At 43.0% G+C, this 25,679-nt stretch overlaps 1 protein-coding gene across 1 annotated transcript in view; it reads right to left on the bottom strand.

Annotated features, from left to right (window-relative positions):
• LOC144782918 (uncharacterized) overlaps positions 1–25,679 on the bottom strand; it is a 200,002-nt gene that overhangs the window by 22,887 nt on the left and 151,436 nt on the right. Inside the window, exon 8 of the mRNA XM_078662161.1 lies at positions 15,311–15,412. Within this exon, the coding sequence (XP_078518287.1) occupies positions 15,311–15,412 (102 nt within the window). The remainder of the gene's footprint in view (positions 1–15,310; positions 15,413–25,679) is intronic.

Below are 25,679 nucleotides of genomic sequence, written 5' to 3'. Positions count from 1 at the left end.
CCGCCCCCTCGTCTCCTGCCCGCCGTGTCGCATTTATCCTCCCCCCACCCCTTCTCTCTCGTCCAGCCGTCGTGTTTATTTATTGTTTTACCCGCTCCGCCCCCTCCCCTGCCCGCCGTGTCGCATCGTCATGGCAGCTTTGAAAGTAGGGGCAGAAGAGCGCCACTCTCTCTCCCAGCACACCTCCCCCTCCAGCATCCACTCCCCCCTTGTCTCTCTGTGCCTGCCCCCACCACTCCTAATGAGCTGCTTGTTTTCATTTGCAGTACACCATGTGCGCATTTACTTTCATAACGGTGGCTCACCGTTTTAACTTGTTTTAATTTCCCAATCTGACCAAAAGGTTTGCCGATGCCTGACGTGCTACTGCTCCGCCCCCTCCCCTGCCCGCCGTGTCGCATCGTCATGGCAGCTTTGAAAGTAGGGGCAGAAGAGCGCCACTCTCTCTCCCAGCACACCTCCCCCTCCAGCATCCACTCCCCCCTTGTCTCTCTGTGCCCGGCCCCACCACTCCTAATGAGCTGCTTGTTTTCATTTGCAGTACACCATGTGCGCATTTACTTTCATAACGGTGGCTCACCGTTTTAACTTGTTTTAATTTCCCAATCTGACCAAAAGGTTTGCCGATGCCTGACGTGCTACTGACCTCTCCACAGCCATGCCTACCTAATGGAGTACATGCTTGAATATATGTATATAGCCAGGCAAATTTTTTTACCCGCTCCGCCCCCTCCCCACCGTGTCACGTCTCTCTGTGCCCGCCCCCACCACTCCTAATGAGCTGCTTGTTTTCATTTGCAGTACACCATGTGCGCATTTACTTTCAGAACGGTGGCTCACCGTTTTAACTTGTTTTAATTTCCCAATCTGACCAAAAGGTTTGCCGATGCCTGACGTGCTACTGACCTCTCCACAGCCATGCCTACCTAATGGAGTACATGCTTGAATATATGTATATAGCCAGGCAAATATAAAGTACAACAAAAAAAACATTTGTCGCATTTCTTCTCCCCCCTCCCCTGCCTTCCCTCCGTCTCTTTTTTTTTTTACCCAAAACATTTGTCGCATTTCTCCTCCCCCCCTTCTCTGCCTTCCCTCTGTCCTTCAGTTGCTTCATGCCTTTGCTTGACCTCTTTTCCTTCATTCTTTTCGTAACCTCTACTCCTACTCCGCCTTTCAGCATCCTTTCATCCCCTTCCTCCTCCCCCTCACTACAGCCCTCCCTTCTCGTTTCCTCTCTCTTCTAAACACGTCATTCGTCCCTGCCTTCAATATCCTCTCTTCTTTCCCTCATCCGACCCCCTCCATGTCCATATTTACCCTTGCCCCCTTCGCCCCCTTCCCTCCCTGCCCCTCCCCATCACTGTTGGCCACACCATTGAATTGAATTAATTCCGCCATGCTGTTCGCAACGGGCCCACCCCTGCAGCAGGCATTGCTTGAAATCAAAGGCGCTTGGAGGTCTCCACGGGGTTCTCTTTGTTTTCCGCCCAGGCGCTGCTTTGATCCGTGGCTGATTATTATGAGAACCCGGAGGGGCTCCTGGCCCCCAGCGTTAAGGGCTCCTCGCCTGCAATTGGATACTTTTAGAGTCTGCCCTTTAGTTTTCACAACAAAGCAAAGACAACCCTGAAAATGTCCATGAAGTATAAAACATCTTAATGTAAATTGTCCGGCAAATTCCCACTGAACACCACCACATCCACCATCACCACCACATCCACCACCACATCCACCACCACATCCACCGCATCCACCACCACCACCGCATCCACCACCGCATCCACCACCACATCCACCACCACATCCACCACCACATCCAACATCACCACCACATCCACCACCACATCCACCACCACATCCACCATCACCTCCACATCCACCATGACATCCACCGCCACATCCACCACCCCATCCACCACCACCACATCCACCACCACCACTGCATCCACCACCACATCCACCGCCACCACATCCACCGCATCCACCACCGCATCCACCACATCCACCATCACCTCCACATCCACCATGACATCCACCACCACATCCACCACATGCACCACCACCACATCCACCACCACATCCACCGCATCCACCACCACCACCGCATCCACCACCACATCCACCACATCCATCATCACCTCCACATCCACCATGACATCCACCGCCACATCCACCACCACATCCACCACCACCACATCCACCACATGCACCACCACCGCATCCACCACCACATCCACCACCACATCCACCACACCCACCACCACCACATCCACCACCAGGTGCAAATGCAATGTTCTTGGATTTTCGTCACAATAAAATACACTGAACATAATCTTCACAAAATTAATTTACAAACGTTTAAGCTATTGCCATCATAAATTACAATAAATGTTATTTAAGTATTAATTATTTACAAAATTAAAAGCCATTGTTATTTGCAATAGCAATACATCTAAGTCACGTAAAGACAACACACATTGCATTACAAATGCTATAGGTGTCACATTTGCGAAAGTTCAAACTATTGACATTGTAACTGACAAAGCTATTACTTTTGCTATTTTCAAAACCAACACATAAATAAAAAAAGTGTCATTTACAATACCAATTGTTCAAACTTTCCTAATGCGAGACCTATTGCATTTCCAATGCTTGTTTTTGTTTGAGAATACGTGTATTTCTCGCAGAAATATTTGTTTGTTTGGATGAAGAGAGCTAAATAGTGACGAAATAGTGTTTACATGTGCATGTGTCCTCTTTGTACCTGTCACCATGGTGCAGCACATGCGTAGTTCCAGGTGAATGCTGGATGTCTAGCTTTATGTCTGTAACTCAGTGAAAGTTAGATGTTCTCTGCAGGAATGATTGGTGTTCGAGAAAATTGTCTAAGTCTCTCAGACTGAGCCAGTGCTGGATGACCATCTGTCTATGACATTGGGGTTGTCTGCCTGTCCAATATAGGTACTACTGTGGAGTTACTGAAGCCTGTTTAGGCCTGTGAGATGGGCTGTATATTTGCTTGCCTCTGATGACAGCTCAGCTGCTTTTTTTAGATGTCCTGATTGTATGTGCATTTGGCCTGGGTCTAAAATTCCACTGCACTCATGGAGTTTGCGGAATTCGGACACTCTGTGCCTCGCGGAGAACACAGAGGTCCTGAATTCTGTCTTTTGGGCACAAAAGTTTTTTTTTCTGTTTGCGCACTCGAGGTTTGTTTTGGCACTCACTTGCGAGCACCAAGATACTCTCGGGCCGCTTGTGAGCACACGCAAGATTTCTAGCACCGCTAGCGAGACCTGCAAGACTTCGTGCTCATTCGTGTGGCTTCCAGCCGCAACGGCGCCAATGTAGTGGCGATCGCAAATGGAGCACTTGGGCAGCTCTTGTGCTCGAGATCCAGCTGAGAGGCTTTATGAGTGGATTTTCTTCTCCAACTGGCCGTTAGAGTTGTTTTTTTGTGAAGCCTTTAAAAAAAAAATCCTCCAGGAAGGATGTGTCCCAGAGATTCTAACTTCCTGTTCCCGTTAAGCAGGCTCCTCCCAGTGCTTCGTCCATCTCCTGGTCACTGTTCATTGGGATTTGGCACTGGAAGGATCACTCTACTTGTCTGCTGCAAATATACCATTAGAGTTAAGGACTTTGGGGAAGATCTACAAGAAACGAATGCAGCGCGATGCAGCAAGTCATTTTGCTGCGCCACGCTGCGTTAGTTTGGAAGCACGGGGATGCAACATGTTTACAATATGTCGCATCTCTGGGATTCCACCTGCACTGGCGCAAAAACTGCTGCCATGTGCTGGCGCAGGCACCCTTGCACCATGGTGCAAGGATGCCTTCGTCATGGGGAGATTGTTTTTGTCTAGGAAGGGGCACCTTCCTGCACAAAAACAATCAATAGAGGTGAATTACTCTTTCAATGTGTGCTGTTTAATGCAGCATGCATTGAAAGAGGAAAAAACGAGGAAAAATTAAAACATTTCTCCTCATTTCACCTCGCTACGCCACCCCTGGGGTGGCATAGTATTCTGACGCATTTCCAGATTTACGATATCTCGTAAATCTGGAAATGCATCAGTGTATATGGGTGTTGCGTGGGAACACCCACTGCAACACCCATGTCACGCCCCTAACACGCAAAGTGTTGGGTGGACATTGGCGATATTTTCAAGCACAGGTTAAGTGACGGAGGGTGACTTTACCTGTGCTTGTAAATATCACTCAGCAGGCTATGCCACCAGTGTGTCACGCAACGTGATGCACCGGCTGCGCATGGGGCTTGTAAATCTGCCCCATGGTATTTGAGATTACACAAGTAAGTTGAAAAACTGGTGTACATGGGTGTTGTTTGTTTGATTGGGGGCATGCACCAGGATTTATTTGTACTTTTATTCAATTTTTTAAATGTACTGTGGAGTGGCATGCAGTTTAAGTAGTAGCCTAGTTATTTTTTTGCATGAAATATTTCTTCTTTTTAAAAGGGAAAATTATGCGCAGTTCGCTACATATTCTCCATGTTTTTCAATAAATTTGCAATACTCATTTAATTTGCTATGTGGGCTAGTCTGCCAATGGGCCTCCCAGCCAGTAGGCTTAGTATTAGTTATGCTTGCATGAGACAACTGTTTCTGTGGTGCTTGTTGAATTAAAACATCATTTAGGCCATGGATGGCATTGGGTTAAATTACAAAATGTGCCCATAGTCCTACATGTATTCTTTGTTTTTAGCCAGGCGCCCTTGCTTGCTGTCTTACCATGTGGTCTGTGGCCATTTTGTGGAGGCAGTTGGTGTGCTTTTGCCATAGGCCTACATGTCTTCTTTGTTGTGGCCATGCCTCCTTGCTTGCTGTTTAACCATGTGGTCGGTGGCTATTTTGTGTAGTTAGCCAGTGTGCTTTAGTTTTGCCATATGCCTGCATGTGTTCTTTGTTCCCCATGTCTTATTGCTTTTTGTTGTTGTAACCATGTAGCTGGTGTCAGGATCTTGATCCCCACAACAAATGAATCAATATCCACAGGAGCGAAGAGAGAGCCCCGACTCTCCTCTAAGGTATAGCCAGCTCCAGCCAAGTGATGGACAACAGAATACTGACTAAAACCCCCAAGGAGAGCAGAGACAACTCCGGACCACCAGGGAGAAGGATCATAACCCTAGGATCCTTCTGTTTGTTTTCATCTTGGATGGCTGCCCGAGACAATCGTTTGATTTACAAGACTGCCAAATTATAATCTGTTGCTTGTATCAAAGGGGAGATAGTGTACCTACCACCGTGCTTGGATGGGAACAGGTAGCCATTGCACCAATGAGTTATCTGATTATTGAGTGACTGTGAGTAATGATTGATGTGGTGAGTGACAGTGAAGGAGGGTGTGTTGAACTGTAATACAGAAAGTTTCTTGAGATGATGATTGATTCAGATTCATATTCAAGATTTTATTGTATATGATTTCTTAAAATCGTTAAAATTTACATGTTTTTTGATAAAAGAAAGGTGTTATGCTCAAAGTTCCATGAAGTACTCAATTCCATATTTACAAAAGAGAGAAAAAAAAATTAAAATCTGCATAACATTGTATACACCTAAATTGTGATCTAAAAATAGCCAACTTTCAACTCAGTCTTGTTCGTGAAGGAGATGACCTTTTTAGGTTCCCCACTGGGTCGTTTTCCTGTGTATTGCCATGATGCCGTTGAATATTTCTTTGTCAGATATACTGTGCGCCTGCCGTCCTGCCTTATGCTATTTTTATGGCCTGTAGGTCGGCTTGCCTTAAAAGGTTCCTTACTTTTACTAGGAATTTTACATCTCGGCAGGCCAAAATTATTGAGGATCCTTCCAGCCAGCGTATTACTGCTTGCCTGCAGGTGCATATATTTAATTCATTAAAAATTGGTTTTAAAAGGCCCCTCCTTGTATCGTTAACTGCTGGGCAAGCACACAACAGGTGTGTTAAAGTTTTGTTACAGAAAACACATAGTCGACAATATGTGTCTCGTGATTACTTTGCCACGACGGTTGCAGATCTTTCGAATCATGCCAGCCCAGGCGGTATTTTGTGAAGCTCTTTTTTAGCTCGATGCTGAAGTGCGTTAATAGATATGCTTGGGGCTTTAATGATGTGTACGAATTAATCACGGTCCAGCCATGTCTGCGTTTTGAAGTTGTAATTTTGTCTTCTAAAAGAGATTTCTTCTTTGATGTTTTGTTTACCAGTCTACCAAATGCTGCCTTGTCCCACTGGCTGTCCCATATTGTTTGTATTTCGAGTTCTGATATGGATTTCCGCAGATAGGCTCCCCATGAATTCGGCGTGTCTTGATCCATCTGGATTTTGATTTCTTTCCAGCAGATGTTGTTTAGAGATCCAGGCTCAGAAGTGATGCCACCTTTTGTTGAGGTATGACCAGATGATATGGGGTGTGGGAAGAAGGCAGGGGGGGCACACTGGTCGGAATGATGAACTTCCTGGCTGATAGAAAAGCGGACATTCTCCCTCCTATAGGCTCCTGATGAAGGTTGAGAAGTAAACAAAGTTTGCATCCCTGAAGGTGCAGTGGATGAGGACGAGGGTTGCTGAATGGAGCCTTGATCCCTTCCTCTGGATCTACCTATGTACTGCCTGAGCATTGCATTGTTTTGCTGCTGTTGACTTTGTGGTTGATATTGGTGCCTGTTACAAATGGAAAACCTATGGTGAAGCCACTAAAACACCGGTATTGATGATAATCCCTCCAGGAAGAAGGTGGTTGTAAGCTGAGTGAATGAGTGGGGGCCTTACTGGTATTGCATCACTGTAATGTGGAATCAGCTTTGTCGCCGAACAGGTGTGCTCCATCAAAAGGTAGGTCCACTGAGCTCTTCTTGACATCAGTGGAGAAAATCGAGGTTCTCAGCCAGGCGTGTCTCCTGATCAATATTGAGGTGCCGTTGGCATTGTTTGTCCAGAACCACTTCTTGATGCATGTCTTATGGCACATGGAAAACCAGCATTTGGATCATATCCCACAGGGTATGTGTGTATCCTGCCAGGAGATAGCTAGCATTAATAGATTTTAACTAAGCCTGGGCGGTGAACTCCGCTCAGCTCATGGAGTTTGCAGAGTTTTCTGCACTCTGCTTTACACCGAGCTCATGGAGTTCTGAAAAACTCTGCTCCACGTAATGAACTAGAGTTGTTTCCCTCGCTTGCGCTTGTCAACATAAAGTTGGCCAGGTCAAGCAAGGAAAATCCACCTCCCGGCACTATTTTTGTCTCATTCGCACTTGTCAGAGTCAAGATGGCGAGCACGAGCGAGGGAAATCCATCCAACACCCGGCACTGAATATTACAGCAAACAGCATTTTTCTAACGCACTCTGCCGCTTGCAGAGCTCCAAGTAGCTCAGCGGAGGTTTTTTTGCGCTCTGAGGAGTTGTTCGTGGCGGAACTCAGTGAACTCTACCCAGACTTAAATTTAATACTATGCTGCCTGCAGGGAAGGCCTTCTTTCCCCCATGGCTCTGGCTGCCTTGACTCCCACCAGTGGGTTGAAAGGTTCCTCCCAATTGCCCAGGCACGAGGCAGTCAGGCGAAGGATGTAACAAGAGGCAAGGCAGACTACTCGGGCAGGGCGACAAAGACAGGCAACCAGCCTGTTAACCGTTATGGCCAAGAAAGATTACAACCATGCTTCCATGACTAGATCTTAGAGGGTCTCATTAAAGGGGAGCACGGGATCTGTTGTAGAAATTAATGGAGGAAGCAACTCGGTGAGGACATTAGTCTTAGTTTCTACAGTCGGACATTTCAGATGTAGTGCCTCCTCAGCTTTCACTATGACCTTATGAAGAGACATCATCATAAAGAGACATCACCACAGGCATTAGAGGTCCAGTTGGGAATTCCATAGCCAATTCAGAGGAGGAGTCTACGCAGCTTGAAGGTGATAGGCCTTGAAATTCCCCTTGTAGATTTTCATTCAAGTTCATGTCCAAGGTGTCTGAGTCAGTGCCAAGGAACTCAAACAACCTCGCTCAGTATTGCACCTCTGCAATGAGGCATTGGGTGTTAGATCAAGAATGTATCTTAAGAGGGGTGTCAGGCATTGGCACAGGTGGCATCCGTGGCAATGGCATTGTCCATGGTGTTGTTGTTTAAGACCTGGTTAAATAATTCTGTGCTGGCATCAGAGCCACTGGACTGGCACAGGGACTATGGGCATAAACATAGGCCAGCCATATGGCATCAAAGAGCCCATGATGATACCGGTGGGTATGGATGCCGTAGAAAAATAGAGTACATGTTGTTAAAAAATGCAGCCAGTCCGAACCAGGCATACAGAACTCAGGGTAAACTGCCATTGGTGCAGGTTAGGTGGATTGTATCTGTCCTGGCGCTAAGGAGCCCAAGTAACATGAAGCTATGGAGTCACCGGAGCGGGGTCATTCGGCAGTATTATCACTTGCTGAATGTCAACTAACTTCGGCTCCGAGGTTGAAGTTTCTGTCAGAGTAAGAGAGTGACAAGGGGACCTTCCTCTAGAGTGCTTACTTGCTCTACTATTGTTTCTTCATCTTAGCCCCAGAGAGCTTCAGTTCGCACTCCAAAATGGCTTTGGGGTGCATGCTTCCACATGAAGCACAGGTACAGGAGTTGTGTCCGACCCTAGGCACCATAGGCACATGGTGTGGGAGTCTGTGATGGACAGGGCTTAAATCCTGACTCCTTGGAGGAGACAATATGAGAAAAGTGAGGAAAAACTTCTCAGAGATAACGAGCTCCGGATCTGCATCAAAGGTGCAGAAATAAAGAAACTGACAGCGTTGCGGCGTGGTGATTGCAAGCTGGCTTCACTTACATCATAAGACACCATTTATTGCATTGATGCAAGGCCAGCACCCCCTACCAGAGACGTGAAAGCTTTGAAGTTTCCGGATCCAGTCTGACATCTGGGCATGTTCTACAGGTGAAGATTCTGCAGGTAGAAGTATCCATCAGAAATACCTGCATTCTGGAAAGCCAACATATTATTCAGATATCCTCACTTAGGTAAGTGCTCTCTGTTTCTTCACTATTTTTCTTTGACTTTTTTAAATTCTTGATTGCTTTCTCTTTTATAAAGTTTTAGATGGTTAAAAGGCACTTCAACATGGAAAGAACCTGCCTTTTGAAGGACATTTCGCTTCACCTATTGATTAACATGGCTAGACCGATAGGATGTATATGCCTCCATTATAGTTCATCAAAGTCACCAGGAATATCAGCAGTTTAAAGGGCTGCGGTAAAAATATAAATTTAGACATCCCACTTTTGGCCTCTTATCCAACCCTTGGAGCTTTACAAAGCTACCGTATTCAAGGGTGATTTTATCAAGGAAATGTATTTCATCATTTATCAGAATCATATTCATAATATTGCAGTGGCAATCCTAATTCAAGGTGCAAATGGAGGCAACAGTGGATTTCCTTGTTACCAGATAAACATGTGCTCAGGGTTCAAGACAGGACATACTGGATTTGAATCACAAAGATAACTTACAAGTTTACACTTTTGAGTAAGTTAACTCCTTTTCGATATTCTCAAACTCCAGGCTTGAATCACAAAAGTAACTTAAACTTCTGAGTAAGTTTATACTTTTAAGTAAGTACACTACTTTTCTGTAGTCACAAACTCAGGGCCCAATTCACAAAGGTATACTTAGATCCTAAGTCTAAGTTTAGACATGAAGTCTAAGTTTAGACCTAAAGTCTATCTTTAGATATGAAGTCTAACTTTGCACCTAAAGTCTAACTTTAGACCTGAAGTCTATCTTTAGGCCTGAAGTTTAAGCTCAGGTCTAAAGTTAGACTTTAGGTGTAAAGTTAGATTTCAAGTCTAAAGTTAAACTTCAGGTCTACAGTTAGACTTTAGGTCTAAACTTAGTTTAAATAGTATAAGTTACTACTAAAAGAAAAACAGTAGTTAGTCCAGCACAGCCCATAGCCAACCACTGGTACTGCAACACCCTCTGATAGAAAATAATGGAGGTTGCAGTATCAACAGTTGGCCAAGTCTGGTGCTGGAATTACTACTAAGTGTAAGTGATTACAAAAGTGTAGGTTACCTCAAAAGTAGAGTTTGTGAACACTGAAAACCAGTAAAAGTTATTTTAAAAGCAAACTGACTCAAAAGTGTAAGTTACCTTTGTGAATCAGGCCCAGAGTGTCTGGTTCTCAGATTAGAAACAAGAAGTATAGGCAAATTGACAAGTCTTGTTTTTCATAAGTTGATTGACATGAGTGATAGGTCTTTTGTCAACGTAATTATAAATTCTTCATGCCCTTATAAGTAGATGCAACCACAGAATGCTTGTCGTTTTCAGAAGTATTTTGTTACCAGAATATGTTTTTTTATGGGTAGAAGAGACACAAGTTGAGCTGGTGGTGTGCTGAGAAGTTGTTATAATGACTAAGGCATGAGTTGGTTGGTGGGAGAGATGTGGCACAGCGGCCAGAGCCGCTGACTCTGGAGTGCAGGGGTCATAGTTCGATTGCCGGCGGCTGCTCAGCTAAGCATCATGTGACTCAGGGCAATAGCTCATTTAATCCCCCTACAGCCCCCAGCGCCTTGAAACCTTAATGGGTTATATGTTTGCGCTTTACAAATATGGATTATTATTATTATTTGAGTCAGTTTTAGTTACAATTTGATTAGTGCGGTCGATTGTTATTAATGATCAGTTCTCTTGAGTGCTAAGCGCTTTTTAAAAATGTTTTTATGAGACTTTTATGTAAAATATGAAGTGTATGTTTTAAGTAGGGAGCATTCCAAAGGTGCAAAAGCTACATGTTTCGGATTCAAATTTTGCCATTGTGACGGGGCACTGCATGAAATGTTATGGATATAACATGCACCTTTTGTCTTTAATAAAATCCAAAATTTGTAAGTAACAAAACCTTATTGAAATGAGTACCGCTGTGACCTAAGATAACCTACCCTGTATTTGAGTATTTCCACGAATGGACTTTGAAAACAGTACCTGAAACATTGGATTGGATGAACCTGCAGGGGATTTGTGCTCCTCCTTGTAGTTCAAATATGGAAAGCAGATTCTGAGAGGTGGGAAACACCTGGAGTAGATTTCTGTACTTTCTGGAATTGGTTTTGGAAACAGCAGAAGTTGGAAGAATCAGGAGCCAATTTGAATGGTTGCTGGAACTGATTTTGGAATTGGAAGAATCTGGAGTGGATTTTTGTGCATCTTGAAATTGATTTGGAATGGAATGCATTTTGAAAGGATACCCTGGGATTTGGGATTGTAAGAACATAAAGTGTTCTGTGGGCTCCTGGAATTGGGGGAAGAATCTGCAGCGGATGTGTCTTTGTCCTGGAACTGATTTTGAAAACAACACTTAAGAGGTGGGAAGAGTCGGCAGTGAATATGTCTACGTCCTGGAACTCATTTTGGACGCAGCACCTGAGAGGTGGGAATAATCTGCAGTGGATGTGTTGTGTGTACCTCCAGGCTGGAGCTAATTTTGGAAGTAGCTCCTGAACTGTGGGAATAATCTACAGTACAGTTGTTTAGCTACTGGAACTGATTTTAGAAGTAGCACCTCACTAGTGGGAAGAGTCTGGAGTGAATGTGTTTACTTCCTGGAACTGATTTTGGAAGTAGCACCTCGACGGTGGGAATAATTTACAGCGGTTGTGTTTAGTTCCTGCAACTGATTTTAGAAGTAGCACCTCACTGGTGGGAAGAGTCTGCAGTGGATATGTTTACTTCCTGGAACTGATTTTAGAAGTAGCACCTGAGAGGTGGAAAGAATCTGCAGGGGATGTGTGTACCTCCTGAAACTGATTTCAGAAGCAGCATCCAACAGGTGAAAAGAATCTGCAGGTGATTTGCGTACCTCCTGGAGCTGAATTGGGAAGCAGCACCTGAGAGGTGGAAAGAATCTGCATTGGATGAATGTACCTCCTGGCACTGATTTTGGACGCAGCAGCTGTATCTGCATGGGGTGTGTGTACCACCTGAAACTGATTTTGGAATGCAGCATACAATAGGTGAAAGGAATCTGCAGGTGATTTGCGTACATACTGGAACTGATTTTGGAAGTAGCACCTGAACAGTGGGAATATTCTACAGCGAATGTGTTTAGTTCCTGGAAGTGATTTTGGAAGTAGCAGCTGAAAGGTGGAAAGAATCTGCAGGGAATGTGTGTACCTCCTGAAACAGATTTCGGAAGCAGCATCCAACATGTGAAAAGAATCTGCAGGTGATTTGCGTACCTCCTGGAGCTGAATTCGGAAGCAGCACCTGACAGGTAGAAAGAATCTGCAGTGGATGTGTGTACCTCCTGGAACTGAGTTTCAAAGCAGCACCTGAGAGGTGGAAAGAATCTACAGTGGATGGATGTATGTACCTCCTGGAACGGAGTTTGGAAGTAGCATCCGAGAGGTGGTAAGAATCTGCAGTTGATGTATGTACCTCTGGCAATGATTTTGGAAGCAGCAGCTGAAAGGTGGAAAGAATCTGCAGCGGATGTGTCTACCTCCTGGAACAGATTTTGGAAGTAGCACCTGAACAGTGAGAATAATCTACAGCAGATGTGTTTAGTTCCTCAAACTCATTTTGGAATTAGCACCTGACAGGTGGAAAGAATCTGCAGTGGATGTGTGTACCTCCTGGAACTGATTTTGGAAGTAGCACCTGAAAGGTGGGAATAATCTACAGCGGATGTGTTTAGTTCCTGGAACTGGTTTTGGAAGTTGTACCTGACTGGTGGGAAGAGTCTGTAGAGGATGTGTTTACTTCCTGGAACTGATTTTGGAAGCAGCAGTTGAAAGGTGGAAAGAATCTGCAGGGAATGTGTGTACCTACTGAAATGGATTTCAGAAACAGCATCCAACATGTGAAAAGAAGCTGCAGGTGATTTGCAAATCTACTGGAGCTGAATTTGGAAGAAGCACCTGACAGGTAGAACGAATCTGTAGTGGATGTGTGTACCTCTTGGTAATGACTTTGGAAGCAGCAGCTGAAAGGTGGTAATAATTTACAGCAGATGTGTTTAATTCCTGGAACTGATTTTGGAAATAGTACCTCATTGGTCGGAAGAGTTTGCAGAAGAGGTGTTTACCTCCTGGAGCTGACTTTGGAGGCAGCCGTAAAAGGTGAGAGGAATCTGTAGTGGATTTGTGTAACTGCTGAAAATGACTTTCAAAACAGCACAGGGGAACTAGGATTGGAAAAACGTGCACAAAATTTGTGTGTATTTAAATTTTTTGAAGAGATATCCAGACTAGGAGCATATGGCCATTCACTGGGATTCTGAGCCCAAATCCTAGCAGGTGAAAAGAAACAGGAGTAGGACCCATAGACCCAACTGGGACTGGGTATGAAGTATATATAAAACACAATGTCCCAATAGGTAACAAATTGACAGGCAATTAAGTTGTGCATGCAAAAAGCATTACATATGAAAGAAACAAGGAGGCTCAATTAGTTAGTACATGGCTTGTAATTCACCAATTTTCTGAGCAATTTACACATAGGAATACATTTGAAAAGCAGCACTGTACAAGAAAAATCATGTGACAACCCAAGAAGCACTTGGTGACAAGGTGATATGTACAAGTGAAAGGTGACGACGCAAGTGAAGGGGGTGAACAGCGTGAACGGCGCAAGGTGACAGAGTTATATACAGTGATGGCTCAATGATTGATGAATTCAAGTTTTTTTGTAGCACATTAAATCACAGTTATGAGCCAAATGTTGTAGTGCGCCAAACAATTGCGCTGTAGTGTCGACAGCGTTTAGATCCACAGTGATTTGGGATCCTCTTCAGGGCAGGGTTGGCGAAACACTCTTATTTTAGGTCCAAAAGTGAAAATTCACATTTAATAGTCATTTACAGTCAAAAGAGAAAACATTAAAACATGACCATTTCTGACCATCTGCAGAAAGTTCAACAAATTATTTATTCAAATGTTGAAAAAATGATGCAAAATGTCAAATGGATTATGCCTCATATTGAATAACCGCTTTTTAAAGCCCCACAGTGACCAAAATTGCCATTTTTACAGACTTTTCCTCCTACTCAGAAGCTTCTATTACGACCAATTTCTGGCAGAAAAATGACTCTAAACACACTTATTTTAGTTCCAAAAGTGATCATTCACATTTAATAGTCATTTACAGTCAAAAGAGAAAACATTAAATAGAGTGAATAGAGGGCATTCTTCTCAGTCATGGGCAAATTGTAAGGGATGAATCGTGAGCTGGTTTTGAGGTCCAATACGTCTTTCATCACAAGTTTTTCAAAGGCCAGGATCTCTGGTGGCATTTGGTTGGAAGGTGGGTTGAAAGTGGACGGCGGACGAAATATAGAGTTTTGCAGATAGTTCGGTTCTGTTTTGTCTGCAAAGAAATGCTTAAGTTGTATCCGCCTGAAAAATTTCAAAAGATTAGATTGTAGTTCCAGGAAGTTGGTCCGTTCCGTAGGAACAAAGGAGAGGCCTCTGGGGAGTAAGGTCTTGACAAATTGAATATAGGGATGGTCAGATCAGTATCCATCATTGGCCCAACACACCCCCCCCCTAGTTCACGCGCTGTGCAATGCATGATTCCTACCACTCAAACCACTGGATTCCTTTATGGCTTCTATCCAGAACAATTTGGTCCAACCATCATTACATCCTGGCGCTCATCATGGGTTCAGTAGTTTCCACACGGCTCACTCCCTCGTGTAGGTTTTGTCTCCCCCTCTCGTTCCGGTCCTCATACTGACCTTTTGTCCCCCTGCAGCACTACACCAATTCGCCAACCCTGTCCTGAAGAGGATCCCAAATCACTGTGGATCGAAACGCCGTCGACACTACAGCGCAATTGTTTGGCGCACTACAACATTTGGCTCATAACTGTGATTTAATGTGCTACAAAAAAACTTGAATTTATCAATCATTGAGCCATCACTGTATATAACTCTGTCACCTTGCGCCGTTCACGCTGTTCACCCCCTTCACTTGCTTCGTCACCTTTCACTTGTACATATCACCTTGTCACCAAGTGCTTCTTGGGTTGTCACATAATTTTTCTTGTACAGTGCTGCTTTTCAACTGTATTCCTATGTGTAAATATCTCAGAAAATTGGTGAATTACAAGCCATGTACTAACTAATTGAGCCTCCTTGTTTCTTTCATATGTAATGCTTTTTGCATGCACAACTTAATTGCCTGTCAATTTGTTACCTATTGGGACATTGTGTTTTATATATACAAATCCTAGCAGGAGCAGGAAAATAATCCGTTAAAGTGTAATCCCCCCCCCCTCACCCGGCTCCGCCTCATACCTCTGTTCATCGGTGGCGGCAGCGAGTTCCAGGGTGGTTTCCACTGGATAAAGTTCTGGCAAGGTTTGGAGGCTGTCCTGGCTGCTTCTTCTCAGCGATGCCCTGGCACAACAGACAGACGTTAGTTACTTAGTACCTAGCATAAGCCAGGGTTTATTTTAGATGCATAGTGACACCCAATTGAGTGACAGTTTGAAAAAATGTGCACACTTATTAACTTGAGCTTCAGCCGCCACGTTCACTTTTGAGTTACTTATTGCAGTATTCACGGGTCAGTAATAAGATGAAATATTTGCCGCTCAACTATTAAGGTGTGTTAAAGAAGCAAAAGAATACTGCCACAGAATGTGGCATAGTATGACCCATTGTTTCTTGCTATATAATTTAATTAACCCTGTCCAACCCCCCCACCCAATTTCCACTTAATCCCAGTAGACCTGCAACTCGTCAAAGATATATTTTGGACCATCTGCCTCTGAATAATGGAGAGGGCCTGATTCACAAGGCCATTTGTACACCTGCATTTGACTTAAGTGGGCAAATAACTTGTAAGTGGAAGCGACGTTTGGGATTTACAGAATGGGAGTTTACAATTGAAATAAGATTTCCCTGGATGGAATGTTGCATAGTGTGATATATTATTACATGTGAGCTAAGGTGCTCTAAGGGACAGAGGTTCAGAAAGGGGGTGGTGATGGACAGAGCATCTGAGTTAAACAGAACACTCATACCCAGTCAAAAGATCAGGGCTTGATCCATCACCGTTTTTTAGCTCACTGCACCATCCCAGCTCAGAACCTGGCTACATGCAAATTAGTCTGTCCCTGGCCCAGTGCATCATGGGAACAGGGCAGACCAAACTACCAAGCCAATTCTTTACTGGAAAGGAAACAAGCTTCCGGGGACCGGTTTCAGGCATTGCAGCCATCTTCGGCCCGGCTTGCTTGAATCCTGATGGTGCAGTGAGCAAGGGACTCATGTCTGAGCATACCCTGCCACTCCTATAGTGGCCAAAACGGTTCAGAAAGGGGGTGGTGATGGAAAGAGCATCTGAGTTAAACAGAACACTCATACCCAGTCAAAAGATCAGGGCATGATCCATCACCGTTTTTTAGCTCACTGCACCATCCCAGCTCAGAACCTGGCTACATGCAAATTAGTCTGTCCCTGGACCAGTGCATCATGGGAACAGGGCAGACCAAACTACCAAGCCAATTCTTTACTGGAAAGGAAACAAGCTTCCGGGGACCGGTTTCTGGCATTGCAGCCGTCTTCGGCCCGGCTTGCTTGAATCCTGATGGTGCAGTGAGCAAGGAACTCATGTCTGAGCATACCCTGCCACTCCTATAGTGGCCAAAACGGTTCAGAAAGGGGGTGGTGATGGACAGAGCATCTGAGTTAAACAGAACACTCATACCCAGTCAAAAGATCAGGGCTTGATCCATCACCGTTTTTTAGCTCACTGCACCATCCCAGCTCAGAACCTGGCTACATGCAAATTAGTCTGTCCCTGGCCCAGTGCATCATGGGAACAGGGCAGACCAAACTACCAAGCCAATTCTTTACTGGAAAGGAAACAAGCTTCCGGGGACCGGTTTCTGGCATTGCAGCCGTCTTCGGCCCGGCTTGCTTGTATCCTGATGGTGCAGTGAGCAAGGGACTCATGTCTGAGCATACCCTGCCACTCCTATAGTGGCCAAAACGGTTCAGAAAGGGGGTGGTGATGGACAGAGCATCTGAGTTAAACAGAACACTCATACCCAGTCAAAAGATCAGGGCTTGATCCATCACCGTTTTTTAGCTCACTGCACCATCCCAGCTCAGAACCTGGCTACACGCAAATTAGTCTGTCCCTGGCCCAGTGCATCATGGGAACAGGGCAGACCAAACTACCAAGCCAATTCTTTACTGGAAAGGAATCAAGCTTCCAGGGACCGGTTTCTGGCATTGCAGCCGTCTTCGGCCCGGCTTGCTTGAATCCTGATGGTGCAGTGAGCAAGGGACTCATGTCTGAGCATACCCTGCCACTCCTATAGTGGCCAAAACGGTTCAGAAAGGGGGTGGTGATGGACAGAGCATCTGAGTTAAACAGAACACTCATACCCAGTCAAAAGATCAGGGCTTGATCCATCACCGTTTTTTAGCTCACTGCACCATCCCAGCTCAGAACCTGGCTACATGCAAATTAGTTTGTCCCTGGCCCAGTGCATCATGGGTATGTGTAAATAATAACATGATTTAAGTAGTTGAAATGGGAAGGTCTTAAAATAAAAATGTACTAACAAGTATGTTCAGATAAAAAAACTCTATTTCATTTAATAGGTGTTCATTTTAAAAGGAAACCACATATCACACATATAATTTACAAAAATTGTAACATCACAATAAACAATTTCAAAACAAGATTTATACAGTTATCATAAAATTAATGTCAAAAATTATTTAAAAAATAAACAAATTCACAATAGGTGGCAAACAATACTCTCTCTATTTAAAAAATAAACAAATTCACAGTAGGTGGCAAACAATACTCTTTCGACGCGCGTTTCGGCGTTTCTGCAAACGCCTTCTTCAGGAGCCACGATTTTATTCTGAAACACATATGTTAAAAAATATATATATATATATGAAAATTCATTCAATTTTGTTAATTCACAGTGTACATCAAAGTCATATTTATTCCAAACATCAAAAGTAAAGTTATTACAAACATTCATTTTCTATCGGGGCACTTAAATTCTTTTAAAATATACAAAAAACTAACAAACCTATAAGCTTAACATTTCAAAGAAATAGATATTTGCCTTTCCCATTTATTTCTTAGCTATCGAGATACAAAACATGATTAAAAATCGATCCTATCTGTATTTGAGCAGTTGCTAAGTGAGTCAAAAGGATAGAAGAAGCGTAGGAAAAATGCTTAGCAAAGCCAAGTCAGTTCCACCTTTAACTCGCCTATCGACCCAATTGTACCATATATTTTTAAAGGCTCCTAGTTTATACTGGACTACTAAATATTTCTTATGGAAAAAGGGGACAGTTCAATCTATATTTGATTAGATATAGTCTTCTGTCATCGAGATGATGTACTTACTCGTTAAGAGACTGGATCTTCGCACAATGTAATTACTTCTTATTTTCTTTCTAATGTGTCTGTTTATGGTCGAAGGGATATACCATAAAATCTCTGCAGATTCAAAGGAGGGGAGGGTTTCAATTATCAAATGTTAGAAATTTGCAAAATGATAAAACGATTCTGCTAAAATGATTTTGCTCCACTAGTATCGGAGCTCTGTCAGTTAAGTAATTTAGGGCCAGATGTAGGTAAAAAATATTTGCTGATTCTTAATTACCGAATTTTACCGATTCGGTAAATATGAAGGGTGGACATGTAGGTCCATCCAGATGTGTTTTTTACCGATTCGGTAAATATCTGTATTTACCGAATCGGTAAATACCGACCGGTAATGCTCCATTCATTCCTATGGGCTTTGAAGCCCATAGGAATGAATGGGGCATTACCGGTCGGTATTTACCGATTCGGTAAATACCGATTTTGATAAGGGTGCAGGGGGTGTCACTTTGACACCCTCTAGCACCCCCAAAAAAGGTTTGGGGGCCATGTGGCAGGCATACCTGCCCTAAGGGCAGGTCTGCCTGTCATATGGCACAGGTGTGCATGCACACATGTGCATGCACACCTGAATCGGTATTTTACCATCAAATTGAATTTGATGGTAAAATACCGATTTTGTAGGCCTTGTGGGACTCAGAAGAGTCCCACCTACATATCAATTTTACAGAATCGGTAAATATACCGGTCGGTAAATTTACCGACCGGTATATTTACCGAATCAGTAAAATTACCGATTTGCCCTGTTTCCGTGCCTCTACATTTCAATAGCCAAATACCGGTCGGTAACGGCCGAATTCGGCCGTTACCGACCGGTATTTGGCTACCTACATCTGGCCCTAGATCGGCAACCTACCAGTTACCCACTCCATGGATATCAAGAGGATATGGATAATCTTTGTGGGCAAGGGAAAACATTTCAACATATATCATTGTGGTTACCCTAATTCAATTTGCCAGGCTCATTGCATATTATTTCAAACTACATACTTTTAAAATTGATAACATTGAAAATGACACAACTAACCGCACCATTTTGTGTGCAGACATTCCTAAATTAATCCTATTATTATCTATCAATGTGCGTTATTACGGAAAATATATCTAGTAAGTGCAGAACACCGCGGCACGGCTGGTAACCAACACCCCCCCCAGAACGCCGTCCCTCCCCCTCCTCAAGGCCCTTCACTGGCTTCCCATCCGGAAACGGGTGGAATTCAAGATTTGCTGTGTGATACACAAGAGTTTACATAATCTGGGACCCCATTACTTGGCGGATAAATTTGTTTATCACCGTCCATCCCGCATCCTGAGGTCCAGCAACCAACTGTTACTTCAGGTTCCCAGACATTACAAGACCACACAGGGAGGCCGCGCCCTCTCCATCATGGGCCCTCGTCTATGGAACAACCTCCCCCTCTCCCTTAGAGAATGCCCGAGTCACTCAGCTTTCAGGAAATGCCTAAAGACAGCACTATTCTAGGAGGAGTCCTCTCGACCTGTTCACCTCACAGCTCCGCGCGGAGATACACCTTCGGGTGTGATGCCGGCGCGTTACAAGCCAATAAATAAATAAATAAATAAATAAGTAAATTGCTTACCCAATTAATACTTTAAGGGAATCATTAGCGTATCTTGTATATTTTCTTTGTTTCAAAATGACCGCTAGATACTGTTTACAAAGGACACAAGATATACAAGAAGCACAGTGTAAGCTACAATGACTCTAATATATTTAGCTTACAGGTTTATAAAAGGTCACAGTTACGCAGTTATCTTGTTTAACAAAGGTTAGATTGCACTTACATATAACTGTTTTAAGGCGTTGCTTATCGGCAAATCACCGTGATAGAATCCTTTATAGGAAGGTATTATCGTTCCCTCGTTCCCAGATAGGGAGACGGTAAACCTCTGAATATGTTCTCCTAACCAGTAAGTCCTTTAATTTGGAATTTAACCGGTATTTCCTAAGGAGACATAATATGATATAGTAGCCTATGTTATTATCGTTAAACTTATTAATTTTACGGCTCCAACAAACCTACATCTATTTAAAGTATCTAAGCAGTTTCTTTAGCCGCTCCTACCTTCAGAACGGAGATGAAAAATCGATAGAAGTGGGGCCGCGGCGCTGCGAGAAAATGTTGCTGGCGTCTCCCGACCGTTACAAGTGATGTCATCTGTATTCTCAGAGCAGTCCTTCTTTTAAAGTGCCCGCATTTAGAGTTACGTACAACCACGTGAGCAGGTCAGTCATCCGCGTGCTGTCACGCGGACGATTGAGTTATATGTTTAAAGCTATAGACTGCAAAAGATCTATAGCGTGACCAAAAGATCAGGAGATTCAAAATGAATAAGACATCCCCTAATCAACAAGTATGTGAGCAAGTCAGTCATATTTGTGAAATCACTTGAACAAGTCGGTCATATATTTAGAAATCTAGACTTACAATTATATATTGCGAAACCGAAAATTAAAAAGGTTTAGAGGTATAAATTATAAAGTATCCCCTAATCGATGGTTGTGGGAAACCTATATCGATGCAGCAAGGTCATTGGCAATTATCCTATACTGGTTAAATACCATATACTAGTTATTAGAAAACTGTGTGAGTAGCAATAGGATTCTTGTATTTCTTTGCTCAAATGGCAGAGCAATCCATTTGTGTAGATCGTGCATATTCAGCTATCTCAGATGTATGATACTAGTTTTTTAGGGGAGTATATGGTTAGTTCATGAAAGAGAGCCATAAGGCTGAGGGATATTTACATAATTGCGTTCTCCCACGGAATGTCGCAATTCAACCCTTTCTTAAACGTGTTAAGAAGAAAAATCCAGAAAACCTCTCTTTTCTTCCTAATGGCACATCCCCCTTTACTGTCAGGTGTTCTTATCTGAACACCTGACAGACAGGTGTTCTTATCTGAACACCTGACAGTAAAGGGGGATGTGCCATTAGGAAGAAAAGAGAGGTTTTCTGGAGTTTTGTTCTTAACACGTTTAAGAAAGGGTTGAATTGCGACATTCCGTGGGAGAACGCAATTATGTAAATATCCCTCAGCCTTATGGCACTCTTTCATGAACTAACCATATACTCCCCTAAAAAACTAGTATCATACATCTGAGATAGCTGAATATGCACGATCTACACAAATGAATTGCTCTGCCATTTGAGCAAAGAAATACAAGAATCCTATTGCTACTCACACAGTTTTCTAATAACTAGTATATGGTATTTAACCAGTATAGGATAATTGCCAATGACCTTGCTGCATCGATATAGGTTTCCCACAACCATCGATTAGGGGATACTTTATAATTTATACCTCTAAACCTTTTTAATTTTCGGTTTCGCTATATATAATTGTAAGTCTAGATTTCTAAATATATGACCGACTTGTTCAAGTGATTTCACAAATATGACTGACTTGCTCACATACTTGTTGATTAGGGGATGTCTTATTCATTTTGAATCTCCTGATCTTTCGGTCACGCTATAGATCTTTTGCAGTCTATAGCTTTAAACATATAACTCAATCGTCCGCGTGACAGCACGCGGATGACTGACCTGCTCACGTGGTTGTACGTAACTCTAAATGTGGGCACTTTAAAAGAAGGACTGCTCTGAGAATACAGATGACATCACTTGTAACGGTCGGGAGACACCAGCAACATTTTCTCGCAGCGCCGCGGCCCCACTTCTATCGATTTTTAATCTCCGTTCTAAAGGTAGGAGCGGCTAAAGAAACTGCCTAGATACTTTAAATAGATGTAGGTTTGTTGGAGCCGTAAAATGAATAAGTTTAACGATAATAACATAGGCTACTATATCATATTATGTCTCCTTAGGAAATACCGGTTAAATTCCACATTAAAGGACTTACTGGTTAGGAGAACATATTCAGCGGTTTACCGTCTCCCTATCTGGGAACGAGGGAACGATAATACCTTCCTATAAAGGATTCTATCACGGTGATTTGCCGATAAGCAACGCCTTAAAACAATTATATGTAAGTGCAATATAACCTTTGTTAAACAAGATAACTGCGTAACTGTGACCTTTTATAAACCTGTAAACTAAATATATTAGAGTCATTGTAGCTTACACTGTGCTTCTTGTATATCTTGTGTCCTTTGTAAACAGTATCTAGCGGTCATTTTGAAACAAAGAAAATATACAAGATACGCTAATGATTCCCTTAAAGTTTTAATTGGGTAAGCAATTTACTTACTAGATATATTTTCCGTAATAACGCACATTGATAGATAATAATAGGATTAATTTAGGAATGCCTGCACACAAAATGGTGCGGTTAGTTGTGTCATTTTCAATTTTATCAATTTTAAAAGTATGTAGTTTGAAATAATATGCAATGAGCCTGGCAAATTGAATTAGGGTAACCACAATGATATATGTTGAAATGTTTTCCCTTGCCCATAAAGATTATCCATATCCTCTTGATATCCATGGAGTGGGTAACTGGTAGGTTGCCGATTAAATTACTTACCTGACAGAGCTCCGATACTAGTCGAGCAAAATCGTTTTAGCAGAATCGTTTTATCATTTTGCAAATTTCTAACATTTGATAATTGAAACCCTCCCCTCCTTTGAATCTGCAGAGATTTTATGGTATATCCCTTCGACCATAAACAGACACATTAGAAAGAAAATAAGAAGTAATTACATTGTGCGAAGATCCAGTCTCTTAACGAGTAAGCACATCATCTCGATGACAGGAGACTATATCTAATCAAATATAGATTGAACTGTCCCCTTTTTCCATAAGAAATATTTAGTAGTCCAGTATAAACTAGGAGCCTTTAACAATATATGGTACAATTGGGTCGATAGGCGAGTTAAAGGTGGAACTGACTTGGCTTTGCTAAGCATTTTTCCTACGCTTCTTCTATCCTTTTGACTCACTTAGCAACTGCTCAAATACAGATAGGATCGATTTTTAATCATGTTTTGTATCTCGATAGCTAAGAAATAAATGGGAAAGGCAAATATCTATTTCTTTGAAATGTTAAGCTTATAGGTTTGTTCGTTTTTTGTATATTTTAAAAGAATTTAAGTGCCCCGATAGAAAATGAATGTTTGTAATAACTTTACTTTTGATGTTTGGAATAAATATGACTTTGATGTACACTGTGAATTAACAAAATTGAATGAATTTTCATATATATATATATTTTTTTTTAACATATGTGTTTCAGAATAAAATCGTGGCTCCTGAAGAAGGCGTTTGCAGAAACGCCGAAACGCGCGTCGAAAGAGTATTGTTTGCCACCTACTGTGAATTTGTTTATTTTTTAATTAGAGAGAGTATTGTTTGCCACCTATTGTGAATTTGTTTATTTTTTAAATAATTTGTGACATTAATTTTATGATAACTGTATAAATCTTATTTTGAAATTGTTTATTGTGATGTTACAATTTTTGTAAATTATATGTGTGATATGTTGTTTCCTTTTAAAATGAACACCTATTAAATGAAATAGAGTTTTTTATCTGAACATACTTGTTAGTACATTTTTATTTTAAGACCTTCCCATTTCAACTACTTAAATCATGTTATTATTTACACATATCTTTTGTCCCTGTTCCTGGAACTGATAACTCCGATCAGGGGGTACTTGTTGTTTACACTATAATATACCAGTGCATCATGGGAACAGGGCAGACCAAACTACCACGCAAATTCTTTACTGGAAAGGAAACAAGCTTCCGGGGACCGGTTTCTGGCATTGCAGCCTTCTTCGGCCCGGCTTGCTATAGGATTCAAGCAAGCCGGCCGAAGACGGCTGCAATGCCAGAAACCGGTCCCCGGAATCTTGTTTCCTTTCCAGTAAAGAATTGGCTTGGTAGTTTGGTCTGCCCTGTTCCCATGATGCACTGGGCCAGGGACAGACTAATTTGCATGTAGCCAGATTCTGAACTTGGATGGTGCAGTGAGCTAAAAAACGGTGATGGATCAAGCCCTGATCTTTTGACTGGGTATGAGTGTTCTGTTTAACTCAGATGCTCTGTCCATCACCACCCCCTTTTCTGAATCGTTTTGGCCACTATAGGAGTGGCAGGGTATGCTCAGATGTGAGTCCCTTGCTCACTGCACCATTAGGATTCAAGCAAGCCGGGCCGAAGACGGCTGCAATGCCAGAAACCGGTCCCCGGAAGCTTGTTTCCTTTCCAGTAAAGAATTGGCTTGGTAGTTTGGTCTGCCCTGTTCCCATGATGCACTGGGCCAGGGACAGACTAATTTGCATGTAGCCAGGTTCTGAACTGGGATGGTGCAGTGAGCTAAAAAACGGGGATGGATCAAGCCCTGATCTTTTGACTGGGTATGAGTGTTCTGTTTAACTCAGATGCTCTGTCCATCACCACCCCCTTTTCTGAATCGTTTTGGCCACTATAGGAGTGGCAGGGTATGCTCAGATGTGAGTCCCTTGCTCACTGCACCATTAGGATTCAAGCAAGCTGGGCCGAAGATGGCTGCAATGCCAGAAACCGGTCCCCGGAAGCTTGTTTCCTTTCCAGTAAAGAATTGGCTTGGTAGTTTGGTCTGCCCTGTTCCCATGATGCACTGGGCCAGGGACAGACTAATTTGCATGTAGCCAGGTTCTGAACTGGGATGGTGCAGTGAGCTAAAAAACGGTGATGGATCAAGCCCTAATCTTTTGACTGGGTATGAGTGTTCTGTTTAACTCAGATGCTCTGTCCATCACCACCCCCTTTTCTGAATGGTTTTGGCCACTATAGTAGTGGCAGGGTATGCTCAGATGTGAGTCCCTTGCTCACTGCACCATTAGGATTCAAGCAAGCCAGGCCGAAGATGGCTGCAATGCCAGAAACCGGTCCCCGGAAGCTTGTTTCCTTTCCAGTAAAGAATTGGCTTGGTAGTTTGGTCTGCCCTGTTCCCATGATGCACTGGGCCAGGGACAGACTAATTTGCATGCAGCCAGGTTCTGAACTGGGATGGTGCAGTGAGCTAAAAAACGGTGATGGATCAAGCCCTGATCTTTTGACTGGGTATGAGTGTTCTGTTTAACTCAGATGCTCTGTCCATCACCACCCCCTTTTCTGAATCCTAAGGGACAGAGGGTAGGCTTGTCCAGGGCAGTGTGCCTTGAAAAATTGACGGACTCGTGAACATGTGAGAGCATATGGGTATTCACAGTATTTCGAGTACTCCTGTCAAGAGCAACATCTCCCTTTGCTACTGGATGTCTATTGA

Source organism: Lissotriton helveticus, chromosome 9, assembly GCF_964261635.1.
Source record: "Lissotriton helveticus chromosome 9, aLisHel1.1, whole genome shotgun sequence".
Lineage (NCBI taxonomy): Eukaryota > Metazoa > Chordata > Amphibia > Caudata > Salamandridae > Lissotriton > Lissotriton helveticus.
Note: the sequence above shows the minus strand (reverse complement) of the source record. Positions and strands in the feature narration are given on the sequence as shown.